Here is a 20,508-nt window from a genome sequence, read left to right on the forward strand (position 1 = left end):
CAATGTCGTGAAAATCAGTAAAACTAGAATACTGTACCTAGTAAATCAAACTGTTGAAACAAAAACAATCATCAAACTATTTCAGTTTGCAGTCACTTTAAAATAATCTTTATGTTACAAAAACAATATTTTCGGGGTTTTCATTCAAGTTAGAATTTCTGAATTATGTAATTCGCGCTTTTGATTTGAAACTATTCCAAATTACGGTGCTTTGATTTTACGGGTTCTTGTTTTATAAAAGGACGGATTTGATTGGTCGGGAGGAGAAACTAAGCAATAAAATTGCACTGGATATTATAAAATATACGCTAGTAGGCTAAATATAATTAATTTGAATATTGTAAATTGAAACAGTGTAATCACTTTCACCTCATTAAAAATAAATATGCATGAATTAAAAACACAGACCGAGTGAAAGTTTTCGTATCATGAGGTTTCAATAACCAATCAAATGTTGTGCTGTAAACGACACACACAGCAGTGATCCAATTTACGCATGCGTGAGGGGCACGAAGAAGGCAGACAAAACACAAAATACAGACTGGCGATTTAGAAGCATAGTGTATTTATTTACGGTACAGATCTTCCAGATTTTGGCACAGTTTCATCACAAATATACACAGGGAGAGAATATGAAGAGGCGAAATGCCGATTGCGGCAAACTCAGACGCCCTCTGAAGCGAAATAAGATCACAGAAGGGATATACGGCAGGTAGGTGCACCACATCGTGTTCCCCCAGTTTCGGCTCATCGGTTTGTAGAAATCATATTGTGTCTTGTAACACTCTTTTGGGATGATTTCCCTCAAATTGCGTTTAGTTGTTTTTCCCATGAAACAGGTTTATCTTGTATGAACAGCTGTATGGTCAACTCGCAGTGACTTTCGATTCTCTTTGCAACACAATCTAAAAACTGAGAAACTCGGAACTGTCAAGCAACGTGCATGCATGTAGTGTAGCGATACAGTTAGGGACAACCCTATGTTTTCTACTCAACACGTATGCCACAGTTTCCAAGCAGATTTTTCGAGAAATTTCTCAATATACGGCCTCGGTGGCGTTTTCCAACAACGTTAGAAGAAGTCCGGTCAACACTCGTGCTGTCTTTTCCTCTCATTTAAAGGCTGTTTTGTGTTTGTTTTTATGTTTTATGTTGATTCCGTGGTATACACACAACAGTATGGCTTGAGACAGTATATCATTGCGTCTTAACAATGTCAGTGGCTGACCTAGGGTCAGAGTTTCCAAATTCCAGGAATGTGTACTCACTTACCTTACATATGGAATCACTGTATAAGATCAATTTACGTTCTATTTCACTATTATTTATAGCATTCAATTTAAAAACCTGAAACCTGTGATTATACCATGTAACCAGCCTCCATTGTACAGTGAAAAAAAAAAGCTCATTATGTTGTGGTATTATCGGGTCTGGATGTTTGTTCCCTCCCTTGCACTATCGCTATATTTAGACTGTGTGTATAAAAAAAAAACGTTATAGTGCGTCATATAGAATGTGAAATTTAAGTGTCTAGTTCCAGTCAGATCATTTAGCCAGGTTTCCCCATGCAAAATACTGGCTACTGTGTGTCTTGTAAAAAAAAAGGGTGTCATATACAACAGCAGGCATTCTAACAAAACTCTCATTTGCTAATGCTTTAAATTCATTTCTAATAATGTCAATAGTTTTTAAAACCCATGTTTATTAGATTTAAATTGTAACACTTATTCTTTTTTTAATAATAAACAAATTTCCCATTTGTTTTGTTATGTTAACTTATGATTTTATTATCATATGTTGCATTGTTCTTGATATTCTATTATGCAACTATGTATGTGACAAGTAACTGATTGGAGATAGCGAATAACAAATGATAATCTTCAGTGTCATTCAGGTAAAAATGACCACTATAAAGTTTTTTTTTTTTTAAACACAACATTTAAATGTTTAGGATCAGTTATTGAAAATGAAATATTGAATTTTAATCGGTAGTATTATAGTTTGTTACATGTGTTAGTTTGATGGTAAATTAATTGTGATAATGTAACTAAATTTGTTGATAAATGAAATTCACTGAATAAATGAACATGTAAAGTTACTGCAGAGCTCATTATTTCACTGAAAAATCTATGAATTTAAAATATAAGATCAAATATCAAAATATAGAAATGAAATACCAGTAAAAATGTTGAGACTTTACAGTATGATGATTGGCAGTTGAGTTTCTGATGGTTAATGTTATGTCACATTTGTGAAAGTTGTCCCCAAATGATATTGTTGATAGTTACCGGAGGTGGCTAGTTTGGATTAATCAGATTGTCTGTTCTGTATCCGTAGCAGGAATTTGTCATTATAGATTATCTCTACATACTTTGCTCATTGTGTCAAAAAGTCAATAACGTAGTAATTTCAATCAACCTAATGTAATAATGTTGCTATTTGAGTAGTGCTAATAGTTTGCAAAAATGGTTTTATGGGCAATATAGTGTTTACTTGACGCAGCAGGATTATATACAGATGTTCATGAGAGTTCATGACAGTTCTCTGACCTTTTATTTCAAACCATCGTCTTTAGTTTTAAGTATGCTGTAAAACGGTGTTACAGACTTTATATGTGTGTTATATTTATTTGCAATATCATATGTCTTAGGAAGTTTTTTTAGGTTCATAAAAATGTAAACAAAAAAGGATCTTGTTTTTGCCTCTACTTCTTTTCCATTGCTCGAAATTTGGCATGAATCCTTTTGCTCAAAGCATGTATCTTTTTTTTTTGTATAATGCTGAAGCCTATTTTCAGTCGATAATTTACAAGAGGGATCAGTTTTTGTGCATTTCAGGCCAGGAAGAGTTGTAGTGACTATGCATGATTCTTTTTTAGTTCATGTGGATGTCTTCAAATTGGGAAAAATTTTCTGGCAATGACATTTACATGTAATTATACATGCATTTAGATTATTCTTCAGATGTAGTAATCTGTAATATTTAGTTTGAATAAAAATCATTTATTCTACTGTAAACTTCTGACACTGTATAGAAAATATGTGAGTGTGATCTATACTTGTAAGGGTGTGTATGGAGTTTGATGATAGAACATTGTTTGGAATATTTGTATTTATTTATTTATGACTTTGAAATATGAAATATTTGCTCTATCCAGTGCACTTATGCAAATGATAGAAGTGTGTCTATGGTAAAAATAGATTATGTTTAACATATTGAATGCCGAAGTCCAAAATTAAGATCAAATTCAGTGAAAAATACAGAAAATGGTGATGTTGAAAAATCAAGAATGTCCCTTGCTTCAGTCTTATGAAGACGTTTAATCCCTTCAAATTCAATTTAACCAATTTCTGACATTAGAAATAAATTGTAGGTTTCAGGATTTGTAGTTAAGCTAATTTTTAGGTTCTGTTAATGTGTAACAGAAGTTACATTTATTTTCACTAAATTTTGAATGACTTGAATGTAAAATATATTGGATTTCATTTCCACTGAAAAATCCTTTCAACAAAAATAAATTTCAAGTGAAAATATAGTACTTTACAGTAGGCATGTAATACTGTGGTTTTATACAAAATGGAAAGTTGCAGTAATTTTGACAATCATGCGTAATTATCCATTACATGTCCGTAGTTTCGTATTCGTGTCCCAGCAGATTTCTTTTGAAATATGATTATATCTTAAAATAATAAATGATGGTTTTTATATTGCAAAATACTGAGCAATTGGCTGTTAATCATTCTGTTGAGTTTGGTAAAATGCCCACTTTTCTCCAAAATTTAGTAAAATATGAATTAATAATTCTGCAGGATGATCTGATCCAAATGATTTACTGTACTAATAAGTTGTTAGTACAATCATGCATTTGTCATTGCTAAAACAGTTCTGGAGTAATTAATCGTTATCAAGATGCTTAAAGTGCCGATCATTATTTTGCCACATTTTGCAGTACATTGCGTATGGTTGCACACACCAATTCTTGTCCTGTATGAGAATAATCAACTTGCACCATGTTCATGAGAGAAGATTACAAAAACCAATTATTTGCTAATTAGTCTGCCTATAGCTCTATCAGCTGTATAGTTACAATTGTAATAATTACATGTGTATCTGTCACATGTGGATGAATTGCATTCTCTGTGATTTGAGGAAATAGATACATGTATTTCTCTAACCTTCATTTCCTGTAATTCCACTCACATATGGTGTTCTGAATTTAAATTATTGAAAGTTTCATTCAGTCAGTTTTTAAATCATAAAAAAGTTTTAATATGTCAACAATATTAATGGTAGCTTGCTGTGCTTTTAGTGGAATATGAAAAAAAAATGGTCATCAACAAAATAATGATAATGTTTTAATTTTACTATTTCAATTACTATTTTGGATGTATCGATATTATTTGATAGTAATTATTACAAAATAATTTTGCATTTTTTTATATTTTCATTCAGTTTTAATTTTACTCGTTAGCCAAAAAAAATGTGAATAATTATTTTGCATTTTGTTATATTTTCATTCGGTTTTAATTTTACTCGTTAGCAAGAAGAAAATGTGAATAATTATTTTGCATTTTTTTATATTTTTATTCGATTTTAATTTTATTCGTTAGCAAAAAGACAATGTGAATAATTAATGTGTATTGTTTTATATTGCAAAGTATTTTTTATTTTGACCTGTATAATGTATCAACATGTACTATGATTAAAAATAGATGAATATATAATAATTGTTAATATACATGATTCTATCACATGCTATGATTTTGTTCTCCCAAAGCATGTTGATAATCGCATACAAAAAACAACAGGCACACATGTTGCTTCATCTCTGTTGCTATCAGTCATTAGGGTAATATTCCTGATCCAAAGACTTTTTAGATATGTGAAACATCTTTTATTGTTTCCATTCATCATGGCTCATCAGTCTTGGAAATCCTTCGTTTACAGTGGCGATAGTTCTTTTGATCTGTGCAGACACAAAAGAAAATGTGATCACTGTGATGAGCGGCATCCTTTGATCTCTGCTCAGCTTAGCATTGCATTCATATTCATTTTTTACCGACTCAAATGTGTTCATATTATTAGTCCCCGTTCGGACGAAGTCCGAAAACGGGGACTTATAATTCGGTCTCCGTCCGTGCGTCCCTCCAGAGTCATCTCTCAGAATCCCCTTCCGTTCATTCTTTACATGTGCCTAGTACTTTATGTGGGACATATGCACATGCAGTGGTTTAGCGATTTGATTCAAAATGGACGACTGGCAGCCATCTTGTTTTTTGAAAATGTCATCTTTTGGACATGCTTTGTCAGTTTTTATTCAAACTTGGTACATAGATTATACATGTTAGGATACATGTCCATGACGATTTATTTCACAATTGGATCAAAGATGGCCGACTGGCAGCCATCTTGTTTTTTGAAAATGTCGTATTTTGGACATGCTTTGTCAGTTTTCATTCAAATTTAGTACATCGATCATACATGTTAGGATACATGGCCCCACCATTCGTGAGTTCCTGAGTCTGTCCGTTCGTCTGTCAGTCTGTCCAACGTCATATTTCAGAATCCTGTGGAACGATCCCGTTCATTCTTTGCATGTGCCTAGTACCTTATGTGGGACATATGCACATGCAGTGGTTTAGCGATTTGATTCAAAATGGCTGACTGGCAGCCATCTTGTTTTTTGAAACTATTGTATTTTGGATATGCTTTGTCAGTTGTCATTCAAACTTGGTACATAGATTATACATGTTAGGATACATGTCCATGACAATTTATTTCGCAATTGGATCAAAGATGATCGACTGGCAGGCATCTTGTTTTGTTTTTTTATGCGGTATCTTGGACGTGCTCTGTAAGTTTTCATTCAAATTTGGCACATACATGTACTTTATACATGTTAGGATGCATGTCCATGACAATTTGTTTCAAAATCTGGTCAAGGATCTGACTTTTTGGCCTTACTACTATATTTCCACAATTTATGTACCATTTTCATTCGTATTTGGCACATACATCATACGTATCAGTGTGTTTCATAATCAGATTAAAGATGGCCGAATAACGGCTGTTTTTATTTTTGGCCATATTACTACTACACGTGTTTTGATGTAAATAAACAATCTGTTGTATACGCCACTTGGAACTCAAGTTTCAAGGACACGCTCACGAACCCCCCCCCCCCTCGCGCGCTTTAATATGACAAGCACAAAGAGAACTTTCAAAAATTTAATGGGGACTGTGTCATTTTCAATGACTTGTAGTTAATGATGCAATTGTTAATTCCCTAATTATGGCATCTTATATGCATCTATCTAGAAGATAATAACAACCTTGAAACATTACAAGCAAGATTGATATGATGACTCCTAACTAATCAACTGAAAGCTATATTTCCCAGAAGCTTGTGGTTGGCAACATATCATGTACAATGTAGGATGATTTTTTTGGGGGAAAACATTTCAAATGTTTTAAAACCTTTCTTTTATTGGTCATTTTTTAATAGTCATAAACCTGAAATATGAGAAACATCACTCGTAACTATGTAAATTGTCACTGCCCAAAGCAGTTTCAAGCTGACTTGAATAAGCATCCTGTCTCAACAGCTGATCATATCACTTTTATTTATATTCAAGCTGCTATATTCTTGGATTTATAAAACAAAATTGCTTGCCAATATGATTTTGGAATGAATAAAGTGTTTTATGCATCACATATCTGAATGTGTCTTGAGTTCCTGTTGAATGTATGGTAGTCTGAAACAATGACTTATGTTTTGGGTTCTGTCTGTGCTTGTCAAACCTTGATCATTTAATTTCCCATCAATGTTGTACATTATGAATCTGATGCTCGGTTTTGTAAAGATACAATTGAAATATGTTTACTTCTAAATTTATGGATTACTTATTGATAATATATAATATTATACATCTACATGTAGTGCCGAAAACCATAAAATTGTCAGTACTGTAAAAAGCAGTATCTGCAGTTGTTCAAATTTTCTCTTATTTTGAGTTAAATTATCCCACCAATATTGATACGTTTAAGTTTATTGAGGTCACATTCGAACACTTTCTTGTTGACGCAGAAATAATAGCATGTGAAATCGAATGATGTCAGTACTAAATGTCAAAAAAGGGTAGAAAAAAATGTATAATGATAACTTAGATAAGATTATCATGAGATATACCCAAAATACATACTCTGGGGCAGTACAGGCGTTCATCACCATACATCCTTGCATAATTTGTGATATTTTTTGGCATTTTGAAATTTCTTTTAACTACATTTTGTATGTTCATTGGGTTCACATCAGCGTATATGGCTGTTTTCATGGACTCATTAAAAATAAAAATTCACAAAGTACTACAGCGATGTGGAAAATTATACGAGACAACTTGATCACCTGTAGAACAGGACCCAGTGTCATAATAACAAATGAATCAAATCAAATTGACATGCAAGCCAGACAGGTACTTTGCACGCATAATATCACATCAGAATGCTATTAATTCCCCTCTGGTATTGAAGGACATTTTGTAATCAGACTGTTTGTGAAAAGACATATAACTAAGGCACTGATGAATAGTGTGATATTTCAGTGAACTCTATATAACTGTCAAAACATTGTGCCTTATAAATAATCAGTGGCTTGCACAGCGGTACACTACATATATACAAGCATAATTTATCATTCAGCAAATTATTCCCCATTGTTAAGCAGAAATCATTCTCGTGGTACTTTCTTTCATAACCAGGAGATGTGTATGATGTAAATTGAGGTAAGGAGGAGGAGTACAATCTACTTCTTTGTAGAAGGAAAAAACAAAATTTTACCCCTTCTGGCCATCATGTGCTTCATTTAAAAAAAATCTGGAGGTCACAGCTTTTTTTTTTTTTTTTCAGAAATCAATTTCAACCTTATTAAATATTTGCTTTCCTTTGATCGCCATCATTCCTTGCACAAAATTGTTGGTACAGTCTTTTGCACATTTTGATGTATTTTTCTGTACTTTGTTAATTTTTGAATCAAATGGACATAATTTCCCATTGGCTGCTAGGGTCTTGATCAATTTTTCTTCTAAACTATCGAAACAATTGAAGGGTATGGTAGACGACTATGATCCTTAATATGAGCTCAAATTTGTAGATGAAGTCATTTTTAGTTAAATTTCACTTTGTCATGGTTTTGTACGAAATTTATTTTCATTAAATTTGATTGTGAAATATGGGAAAAAATAGTATTTTCACTGAATTTTATTTTCAACTATTCATTCATTCAGCGAAAATAAATTCCAGGCAAATAAAAGTACTTAACAGTATTAAGAATCAACTGACACTTGTAGATAGTTATTTTCTTATTTTTCTTATCCCATTGTAAATTTGTTATGCGTGGAGTTATCATATTTGTTATGCATGGCAATTTATTAATAAAGTCCCTGGTGGATTAAAAACACGGGATTGTGGATTACTGTCTAAGTTGTTTCAGTTCATTAATTACAAATTACTGGCGTGTTGCAATATTGATGTGTATTTATGATTGTTGCATCACATACTGAGAATGACCTAATGTTAAATTGTTAGTTAGTGTACTATTACTTGAGAATGTGTTTCTAGACATGAATATGTCAATAGACATTTTTGTGAATGTACTCTCACTGTAATTGCTGTCCCTTCGAGGTCTATAGCTGCAAACCTCAACTATAGGGTTAGGTGTTGATGAACAAATTTTGTTAGACCATTTAATTATTATTTTGGCTCATGCGAGCTTACCTAGCAATAGTGGTCTTCTTTCAGTGAGACTTCATAAATACATGTAGCTGAAATGTGTTTTTATTAAGGAAAGTTTTTTTTTAGTTTTCCCAGCAGTGATATTTTATACTGGACTTATAATAATAATATATGCCTTTTCACAATAAATTTGGCTTGGAGAATTTATTTAATGCCATCATAGTCACGTTTCTGATTTATTGGTAATTGCTTGGTTATTGTATCAACCAGTTCCAGGGGCTATAGTATACATCAGCTCGATAATTGATACGGCAAGCTCATGAAAAAAACCTCTGCATTTTTATAATGTACATGAAAAACAATTTCATGAAAAATTCTCTCCTATTGATTTGTTTTTTGGTTAATTTGAATATTCACCTCCTGGTAGTTGGGGTTTTTTACCTTTGATATTCACTTGTTTACTTCTGATGCTGTTTTGTAGCCTTTAGCTCTTTTTTCTTGGCATGGTTGGTTGGTTTCAAATTCTATTTGTTGAATGCTTGTCTGATTATTTTTTAATAAGTATATCTTTTGAAATAACTTTGTATACACATGTATCTCGAAAAAATTACAGTTCAAATTTCATCTGTCTTCATATCTTCACAAGTTGTGACATAATTTTGCGGTATTCCCCCCCCGAGTATCCACATCCAACTGCATTAACAAATGTGTATTCATATTATTGCATGCTACCCTATAATCTTATGAATAGGCATCATTTCAATTTTTCCTGACACTTAAATTAGAGTCTAATTCAGGTTTTCCGTAATCATTGATGCCTATTCAAGAGTATTTCCAAGATGACATCTCTTGTTAAAAAACAAAGTTTATTACAATTACCACTAATTTTAATCCTTATCTCACCAGGCCCATGTAATTTTACATCGACTTGACCAGATAAGGGTTAAACTTCTTGCTTTTAATATCCTGATATATTTGATCCAAAAAAAAAAAGGTGTATGACAGTAAGTGGTCTCATTGACCTTTATGCGTCAGTCGATACTTGCCTCATGCTGAACTGCCTCCATGCTGTATCATTGCAACAACCTAATATTATTAAATAGATGGCATAGTTTACAATAATGCCGTTAAAAACCTTTTAACAAGTCAACATTATATTACATTTCACAACATGCATAAATCGCCATAATTTTTTTTTCTTCAAAAATTGTGATCAAGATCTAGTCATTTATGTTCTTTTCATCCAAAAGAGTCCCCTGTTAGTTCTAATAGTAGCACATAATAATAATTTATTTATTTACCTAGAAAATATTTCATATAATACACAAAATTGTACATGCAGTCAGATCCCATATACTTATGTTAATGACACAGGTGTGATTATGGTCACTTTAATGATAAAGTATACACTAAAGATAATTGTTGGTTTATTTGCACTTCTATTGGTGAAGTGCTTTCAATTTAGCAAATGTGACTATGCAAAAATATGTATAAATTTACACCAACATTTTGGCTGTAAATGTTTTGCATTAAAAGGGTTAACACTATGTCATTAAATTTGTTTAATTTTTATTATTTTCTCTGATCAAGCAAAATAAAAATTCATTTTTTCTCTCCAAGCATGCCACTCATCACAATTCAATGAAATTAAGTAAAAACAACTTATCAATCAAAATGTTTGCAGCAGAACTAATTTCAAACAATTCAATTTTCTACGGTATTCTGATTTTAAAATCAAAGTCGTTCAGTCTTGTAATTTGAGTATTCCGTTGACTATCAGCTAAAACCACTAACTGTATTTGATCTATTTGAAGAGCACATAAAATCATGCAGGATTGTTTTTATTGTATGTTGGTTCATTATAATATGAAAAAAAAAAACATAGACTAACCTTTGTCATTTATGTCGCCACATGCACTAGCAATGATCAAATACAGCAATATTACAAATAAAAAGTAATTTTGGTAATTTTATGGTTAAGTATTGTAATATTAATGCGTGAGCTCACTTCATGGTATATACCGTAATATTAATTTATAATTTCACATATACATAACTTTTGGAACACAATTCTTTAATTTAAAATAATGTGTATTCTCACAAGTTTGTTGCCACTTTCTAAAATTCGCTAAAATTACATGCTTTACACCTGGAGAGAGCAAAAGCTATGTCTCAACTTTAACACATAAAATCACATGTTGCATGTAGCTGTCACATGTCTAAACATACGTGTAGTCGTCACATGTCTAAACATACATGTAGTCAGTGAAGATCTCAAAATTTTGAAAATGTCATTGGGGTTATTCAGATGTGGATTAGGTTCTCAGGACTATCAAGTGTCAAATCTTGAAAATTGACGGCACTGAAGATTTGGTTTGGAGACTATCACATGTCAAACTTGAAAATTGAAAACACTGAAGATTTGATTCATTACTGCTGATTTTTTTTTCATAACTTGAGTATTTATTATACTTTTATTAAAAAACATTGAATTTTGAGGTAACATTTTGGAATTTCCCTACTTTTCAGTTGGTTTTTAAAATAGAGTAAAATGGGTTTAATTTTACTTTTTGGTCAACTTTTATAAAATCTACCATTTGTTTTATATTTTTTTCAACATTTTACTGAAAATCTGTGGAAATTGTCTTCATTTTGTCTTAAGTTATTGAAAAACAAGTTTAAAACAACGCATAAAATGAAAATGTTGGAACTCAATAAGTTAGAGGTTGAACAAATGAAGAAGAAGAGTTGTCAGTTTTTATTTTTTCAAAAGTTAAATAATCTATTTCCAGCAGTATAATAATTTATTGCTTTTACTCTTAGATGCTGAATAACGGTATCCATTCACAAATGTGCTGTTCAAAATTGATTGCTACATATGCAATCAAAAAATTTCATGTATTTCAGTAAACTCTTTTATTTACGACTGAGCGCTTATATGCAGTGAAAATCTTTCTCATTTATGCTGGAGGGGAGAAAAAGTGCAAATACACTATACTATATGAAAAGGTCATTAGCAATGTACAGTTGTACTGTGAAAGCACTTTGGTGTGAAAAATGTGCATTTGACCTAGTCTTTCCAATCTGAATACTACCATTGTACTTCCCAAGTGAAGTGATGTGAAATGGGTTCTTTGTTAACGCTGCTCTATGTGTCTGTGTATGAATCTTGCAAAACCTTGTTCTACTGACAAAACCTTTTATTGTTTCGTTAATACTGCCTGAAAAAATCGTGGCTAATTTGTATTATTTTGTTTGTTAAACAATCCGTACTGATATGATACTTTAATAGAAAATGGTAATTGGGGGAAATCTAAAAATTCTCTGCCAAATTAGAGCAATTTGGTGCTGTTGTATTATGATGTGACCCGTTACTAAATCAAGGTTCTTTTTACTCCATGTAGAGCCACGAGAGGGTAATTATCATATGATATTGAAATCAGCCACTTTATTATGCTATTTTTTCTAGGAATAACTAATGCTAAATAAAATTTGTTTTGCTTATTCACCTTTCCCATTCAGACAAATACTACAATATTTCCTCTAAGTGTTTAATTTCTTGTGATTTATATTGCTGATATTAATAGTCCATTTTTCTTTACAAATCTTCTATATGTACTATTACACGTTGAATTTGTACCACTTGATCATATATTTGCCTTTCCTATTTGGAGAAATATGAAATAATCTTACAATACTTCCTGATTTCCTAGATTTCGTACAATAATAAACCATTCATATGTCAATTATAAATAATAACACTTTTGGTATCTATAATTAATATTCTGTATCTGTTGGAAAATAATAAAAAAATACATGCAGCTTTTGTGCCAAACTCAAGTACTTGTAATACAGGAAATTGAGTATTCCTGTTTAAATTAAATAGGTTACCGGTATTCAACATTGCATGCTTGCGTGTTTTCCATTTCTGTCGTAATTAAGCTCGCTGCGTCATTGTTATATTGATGAATGTTATGTAAGAAGAAATATCAAACAAGTACTAAAAACAGTAATGTTTGCATATTTTGATTCTTGCAAAGCAGATTGTAACATTTCGAGCAGCAAATTTAAGGTTTTATATAGTAAAAACAAGTTAATACGGTATGTGGTTTACATAAATGAGATTTGCGTTCATAGCCGAAAAAAGTAGTATATGAATGATCCAGCATAATGATCCTGTTTATTGTGCCATTATATATATGTTATTAGTCCCCGTTCGGACAAAGTCCGAAAACGGGGACTTATAATTCGGTCTCTGTGTGTCCATGCGTCCGTTCGGAGTCATATCTCAGAGTCCCTTGGACCGATTCCGTTCATTCTTTGCATGTGCCTAGTACTTTATGTGGGACATATGCACATGCAGTGGTTTAGCGATTCGATTCAAAATGGCCGACTGGCAGCCATCTTGTTTTTTGAAAATGTTGTATTTTGGACATGCTTTGTCAGTTTTCATTCAAACTAGGTACATAGATTATACATGTTAGGATACATGTCCATGATGATTTATATCACAATTGGATCAAAGATGGCCGACTGGCAGCCATCTTGTTTTTTGAAAATGTCGTATTTTGGACATGCTTTGTCAGTTTTCATTCAAATTTAGTACATAGATCATACATGTTAGGATACATGTCCCCGACCGTCCGTGAGTTCCTGAGTCTGTCCGTCCGTCCGTGTGTCCGTCTGTCCCTGCGTCAGTCTATCCAACGTCATATTTCAGAATCCTGTGGACCGATTCCGTTCATTCTTTGCATGTGCCTAGTACCTTATGTGGGACATATGCACATGCAGTGGTTTAGCGATTCGATTCAAAATGGCCGACTGGCAGCCATCTTGTTTTTTGAAAATGTTGTATTTTGGACATGCTTTGTCAGTTGTCATTCAAACTTGGTACATAGATTATACATGTTAGGATACATGTCCATGATGGATCAAAGATGGTCGACTGGCAGGCATCTTGTTTTTGTTTTTTTATGCGGTATCTTGGACGTGCTCTGTCAGTTTTCATTCAAATTTGGCACATACATGTACTTTATACATGTTAGGATGCATATCCATGACAATTTGTTTCAAAATCTGGTCAAGGATGGCCGATTGACAGCCATCTGACTTTTTGGCCTTACTACTATATTTCCACAATTTATGTACCATTTTCATTCGTATTTGGCACATACATCATACATATCAGTGTGTTTCATAATCAGATCAAAGATGGCTGAATAACGGCTGTTTTTATTTTGGCCATATTACTATGACACGAAATAAGTGTTTTGATGTAAATAAACAATCTGTTGTATACGCCACTTGGAACTCAAGTTTCAAGGACACGCTCGCGACAACCCCTCCGCTTTAATATGACGAGCACAAAGAGAACTTAACTTGACTTGTGTTTTTAATAGAACAAGTATAATTTTCAGACAGTGATAACAAACTATTTGGTGGTTACCATGTAACATAATGATAATGCTATTGAATATTTCAGTGTATACATTACTTTGGTAGTCAATTATGGTTCTGTTGATTATAATAGGGAAAACAAACTTGATGCAAAATATATCTACGGTACATCCCATATTATATTTTACGACTGTGTCCTTACATTTAGATGAGTGAGTGCCGTTACATAAAAAAAGTACATTCTAGTTATAAGTCATAAGGTTATTAAATTACTTTAAATTATTGGTTGAAAATCTGACAGACAAAAGTTATGTCATACTTTAAAAAATAAATATAATTTAGTTAAACTTCTGTTCTAATATGTATAATTAATATCAAAAAATCTAATATGAGGAAAGGGTCAACCATGAGAAATGCTGCTTAGGTGAGCGAAATAAAAAGTGACACATTAGGTACTTTTAAAACAGTTTCAGCATCTTGTGTACACCATCTATATCCCCCGTGCCATCCTGGTGAGTTTGAATTAGTTGAGGGATGTCTCCTAGTTGTTCATTTAACAACTAGGTTGATTTAACACATGGATAAGAAAATATTACAGTTGTGAATGTCTTTTTTTTTCAACTGATATGTAGTCATGGCAACTGGCAAATGATGCAAATAAATAATGTATGAGCAAACTAGTTATCCATACACAGTAACTAAAATGTCAAAAGTACTATGAACAGTTTATGTGTTATGAAATATTTATTCAATTCTCTGGAACTAACGAATTATGCAATTGTGCTTTGATATATGTAAATGCATGTGTACTATCAGTATCAGTCGAAATTCATAGTTCATTATGACAATAATATGTTTAGTCTTTAATTCAATAATAAATGCGACTTTGAAGGCACCTTGGTTAATTAAGGTCCACAGGTGCTTGTGTTCGTCCAGGCCTGGATAGCGCAGTCTTAATGTCATTATGATAGAAAGATGACACATAACCCTGTCACGTAGTTCTAATCATGGCAAATGTCAGTACTGTCACTTACAAACTGCACAACAAAAAGTCATGGGCAGACATCAATGGCTGCCATTGGCACAAAAATATTTAAAAAAAAAAAATGTTGCGAAAATGTTATAATCAGTTAACATGCAATGACAAACCATAACACTGAAAAATATCCATATTGACTTAGCAAAGCGTAGGAGGGCAGACATGTTTACTTTTTGTGCACACATGTAAGTGCGCAGTGACAAGAACCAGTCTTTTTCACACAAAGGAATAAGGATGGCATTGTTAGCTGTGTATTTTTTAGCTCCGCTGTCGACTTTGTCGAGCGGAGCTTATCATACGAGTGATTGTCTGTCGTCCGTCTTCCTGCGTCCGTCGTCTGTGTCAATGTTTTACTTTTTCGACTTCTTCTTGAAAACTACAAGCCTGAATGCTTTGATACTTGGTGTATATGTACCTTGGGTAGACCTCTCTCAGATTTGTTCATTTCATGATCATATCTTCAATTCTCTAATTTTGGTGAATATTTTTGTCATTTTTGGTAAAAAGTGATATTTTCTTCTTGTTAAAAACCACAATCATTTATGGTGAAATTGATATTTTTGAATTCTTGTTGAAAACAGCAAGTCCCATTGCATTGATACTATGCATATTGTTCATTTTCTAATGATATCTTCTGTTCTTTAATTGAAATGTGCATTACTAACAGCGGAGCTATCTCCGCCGAGAGGCTGCTTGTTTTATACATAGTATAAATCACTGCTATCAGAATTAAAGGTTTTTATGACATCATAGCTTTATATTATCACATGATATTGTAATCCTTTATTTGCAAATAAATTCATCTCTACATCAACAAAACAAATTTAACTAAATTTGTTTAACTCTGATGATGGTGATTTTATAACAACAATAATGAATCCCCTACATCGTCATATTGGATTTAAAGAAGGGTCTTGACGTGGTAATGTGTTCAGCTTTATCTCGCACATTATCCTGCCATTGACCTATTAAAATGCAACTGTTAGGGAAGGGGGTGATTATTGTATAAATAATAAAATGTTTCAACAATGTTGTCACATAGATAGTGAGCTAGTATTGATCCATGGCATTTTTTGTTTGGTTTGTCCATGCTGGGTTGAAAAAATAAATTATTGCAAATTTGTCTGTATTAGGTAGTTACAGGTAAAAAAGAAAACCGTCATTCGTTATGTAGCCATACTTACAAGTACGCATGATATATTGATGCGTTTTCTCTACAGTCAAGGTATTTTGTAGACGATTTCCTGTTTATCTGCTTATAAATGCAAGTGTTGCTTGTGATTTATCTGTAAATGCATTTAACCTTGACAACTGCAGCTTCATACACATATACTCTTTGATATTATAACCTACTTTCCCAGAATTAGAGGAAAAACACCTGGATTCTTTATTTCTGTTAAGAGGGATGTGTTGTTTTTTCTCAAGATTCCGGTTACTGCAACAATTTTTGAGGCTGATATCTCTGTAAAATATATCCCGTTATTTGTGAGATATTTGCTAAATTTGACATGCATGGCTTGACGTGTACAGTACTACATTTCTCTACCCTAAGGCTTGTCTTGTATTTCTGACTAACCATGTTTTAATTATTTAGCAAATGACACTGACCAGTTTTAATATTGTATGGATATAAAATCTGTATTTATGTTGATGACGATGAGATAGCTTGAGTGAAGCTTGTTGAGACTTTTTCATTTGGTGAAAACAACTGATAGAATAACCGCCTCTGAAGGGAAAAGCTTGTTGATAAAAAAATTGTTTTTACCTTGTCATAAGCTGAACATTTATATTTGGGTTGTGCGCACAATTTGTTATTTAATGATGAACTTTAATTACTGATATTCAAGGTGTACAGTTTGATTTTCTTATTTCATCAAATGAATATTTTTGTGTAATGCAAATCTAAATACTACTGCAGGTGGTGGGATTTGAATTATTACTACAAACAGAGATAAGATGAATGATGGTACATGTACTCCCATTCACAAATTCACAAAATAGTCCAGTTTATAGTCTGCACTTTCCATCAGAAAATTGGCACAAAAAGCCACATATTTTGAGTAAAAACTGAAAATTTACTCAAATTTTGTCTGTTGGCTCCAAAATTAGGGTTAATTTAAAGAATATTTAGAAAGTCTGGTGGTGAAAGGTAAATGTTTTGTTTCATTCATCACCAAGCCATAATCAACTTTTTGGAAGTAGACTCCTGAATTATAAATTACATGGTTGTACATTACATGGTTGAAACATTCATTCACTTTGAATACCTAAGTTACTTTGTCATATTTCACAAAATACCCACACCCTTTTTGCTAATTTTTTTCTAAAAAATCAAGACGAATGTAGTAAGTTAGAAATTATGTCCATCTGGCATAATTAACAAATAAATTACTGCAAAATGCATAAAAATTGACATATATGTTGTGCTGAAATTTTTGAAGGAAAAATTAACAGTTAATAGCGTGAAAAACCATAAAAAACAATTTTCTAAAATATTTGGAAAATGTGAACCTCTTCATTATTGTATCAGTTAATATCTCATTAGGGTCTATAAGTCAGTGAGCCGCGGTAAATACCGATATCACAAAATTTTGTCCCAGTAGTTGCCACCAACTACATGTATCATCACAAAAATTGCAATGATTATTTATTTATAACTTTTAGTATAGATGCAAAAGTACAAGGATCATTTGGAGGACTAATTAGTGTTTGTATTATTTGCCGTCACCTCTGTTTGAACTCTTGATATACCATATGGCTTGATTATACATGCATGTTTAATGTAACCATAAACTAAAATACTGTTTGCTGCTCTTCAAATATGAATTTCCAAATATCTACATCAAAGGTGGAAATTAAGGCATGTCCACCTGAACCAGACAGGTAGATTTTAACTGGGACTGGTAAAAATAGAAATTGGCTGTTCGTGTGGACAGGTAAATAAAGATATCAAGTTATTAGTATCTGGCCAAATGTGGTAGTCCAAATATGCTTATCTTATATCTATAAAATAAATATATATGTTGACCAATGGTTAAATTGTGATCAATTTTTCTGAATCTAAATCCAGTATATATATATATATATATATATATATATATATATATACTGTAGAGAAATTCTGATTAAAATTTGAATAAAATGTATTATGTATGAAGAGAAAATTGATCACATAATATTAAATAAATAAATATTAATTTCGTGCTTGGGAGCTCAATTGCTGCTTTTTTAGCTCCGCTGTCGACTTTGTCGAGCGGAGCTTATCATATGAGTGATTGTCCGTCGTCCGTGTCAATGTTTTACTTTTTCGACTTTTTCTTGAAAACTACAAGCCTGAATGCTTTGATACTTGGTGTATATGTACCTTGGGTAGACCTCTCTTAGGTTTGTTCATTTCATGTTGATATCTTCAATTCTCTAATTTTGGTGAATATTTTTGTCATTTTTGGTAAAAAGTGATATTTTCGACTTCTTGTTAAAAACCGCAAGTCCAATTGCTTTGATACTACATATATAGGTACTACATGTGGACCTCTCTCAGATTTGTTCATTTCGTGATGATATCTTCAATTCTCTAATTTTGGTGAATATTTTTGTCATTTTTGGTAAAAAGTGATATTTTTGACTTCTTGTTAAAAACCGCAAGTCCAATTGCTTTGATAAATTACATATATATGTACTACATGTGGACCACTCTCAAATTTGTTCATTTCATGATGTGATATCTTCAAGTCTCTAATTTTGATGAATATTTTTGGTAAAAAGTGATATTTTCTTGTTAAAAACCACAATCATTTATGGTAAAAAAATGATATTTTTGAATTCTTGTTGAAAACAGCAAGTCCCATTGCATTGATACTATGCATATTGTTCATTTTTAGTCCCCGTTCGGACGTAGTCCGAAAACGGGGACTTATGTTTTGCCCTGTGTGCGTCCGTGCGTGTGTGCGTCCGTGATCACCTGTATCTCGAACATGCATGGACCGATTAAGTTCAAACTTCACATTATATGGGACATATGCACATGCATTTTTTTCATGATCCGATTAACGATAGCCGAATAGCGGCCATTTTAAGGCCGAAAATGCATCAAAATCACACATTTTCACCATTCCAGACCCGGATCTCAGTTATGCATGGACGGATTTCGTTCAAATTTGGTACATACATTAAACATAATAGGACCTTGATGCATGTCATTTTTTTTTTTTGGATCGGGTTTGAAATGGCCGACTGGCGGCCATTTTGTTTTAAAGAATTCAGTTCTGGATCCGTATCCGAGACATGTCTGGATTGATCAAGTTCAAACTTCACACACACAAGGTACATCATGTCACAAATAGATATGTGCATTTGTTTCATGATCCGCTTAACAATAGCTGAATGATGGCCATTTTAAGGCCGAAAATGCATCAAAATCACGTATTTTCACAATTCCGGAACCGGATCTCAGTCATGCATGGATGGATTTTGTTCAGATTTAGTACAATGTGTTGTACATATGCAGGTGCATTTCGGTCATGATCTGCTTTGAATGTATATGTCACTCAAATATGAACGGAACGGGGACGTGTCATTGACAATGACTTGTCTAATGATATCTTCTGTTCTTTAATTGAAATGTGCATTGCTAACAGCAGAGCTATCTCAGTCGAGAGGCTGCTTGTTTGACATAAAACTGCATTGCTAACAGCGGAGCTATCTCAGTCGAGAGGCTGCTTGTTTGACATAAAACTGCATTGCTAACAGCGGAGCTATCTCAGTCGAGAGGCTGCTTGTTTGACGTAAAACTGCATTGCTAACAGCGGAGCTATCTCAGTCGAGAGGCTGCTTGTTTGACGTAAAACTGCATTGCTAACAGCGGAGCTATCTCAGTCGAGAGGCTGCTTGTTTGAAATAAAACTGCATTGCTAACAGCGGAGCTATCTCAGTCGAGAGGCTGCTTGTTTGACATAAAACTGCATTGCTAACAGCGGAGCTATCTCAGTCGAGAGGCTGCTTGTTTGACATAAAACTGCATTGCTAACAGCGGAGCTATCTCAGTCGAGAGGCTGCTTGTTTGACATAAAACTGCATTTCTAACAGCGGAGCTATCTCAGTCGAGAGGCTGCTTGTTTGACATAAAACTGCATTGCTAACAGCGGAGCTATCTCAGTCAAGAGGCTGCTTGTTTGACGTAAAACTGCATTGCTAACAGCGGAGCTATCTCAGTCGAGAGGCTGCTTGTTTGACATAAAACTGCATTGCTAACAGCGGAGCTATCTCAGTCGAGAGGCTGCTTGTTTGGCATAAAACTGCTTACATAAATTGTGATGGCTACACAAAAAAAGAATACAAATGCT

The 20,508-nt window shown here is 33.0% G+C and overlaps 1 protein-coding gene across 1 annotated transcript in view; it reads left to right on the forward strand.

Annotated features, from left to right (window-relative positions):
• The first annotated feature begins 480 nt into the window (after positions 1–480).
• LOC100377498 (macoilin-like) overlaps positions 481–20,508 on the forward strand; it is a 47,494-nt gene continuing 27,466 nt past the window's right edge. Inside the window, exon 1 of the mRNA XM_085505063.1 lies at positions 481–712. Coding sequence (XP_085361189.1) covers positions 633–712 — 80 coding nt within the window. The 5' untranslated portion in view covers positions 481–632. The remainder of the gene's footprint in view (positions 713–20,508) is intronic.

Source organism: Saccoglossus kowalevskii, chromosome 11, assembly GCF_978046115.1.
Source record: "Saccoglossus kowalevskii chromosome 11, keSacKowa6.1, whole genome shotgun sequence".
Lineage (NCBI taxonomy): Eukaryota > Metazoa > Hemichordata > Enteropneusta > Harrimaniidae > Saccoglossus > Saccoglossus kowalevskii.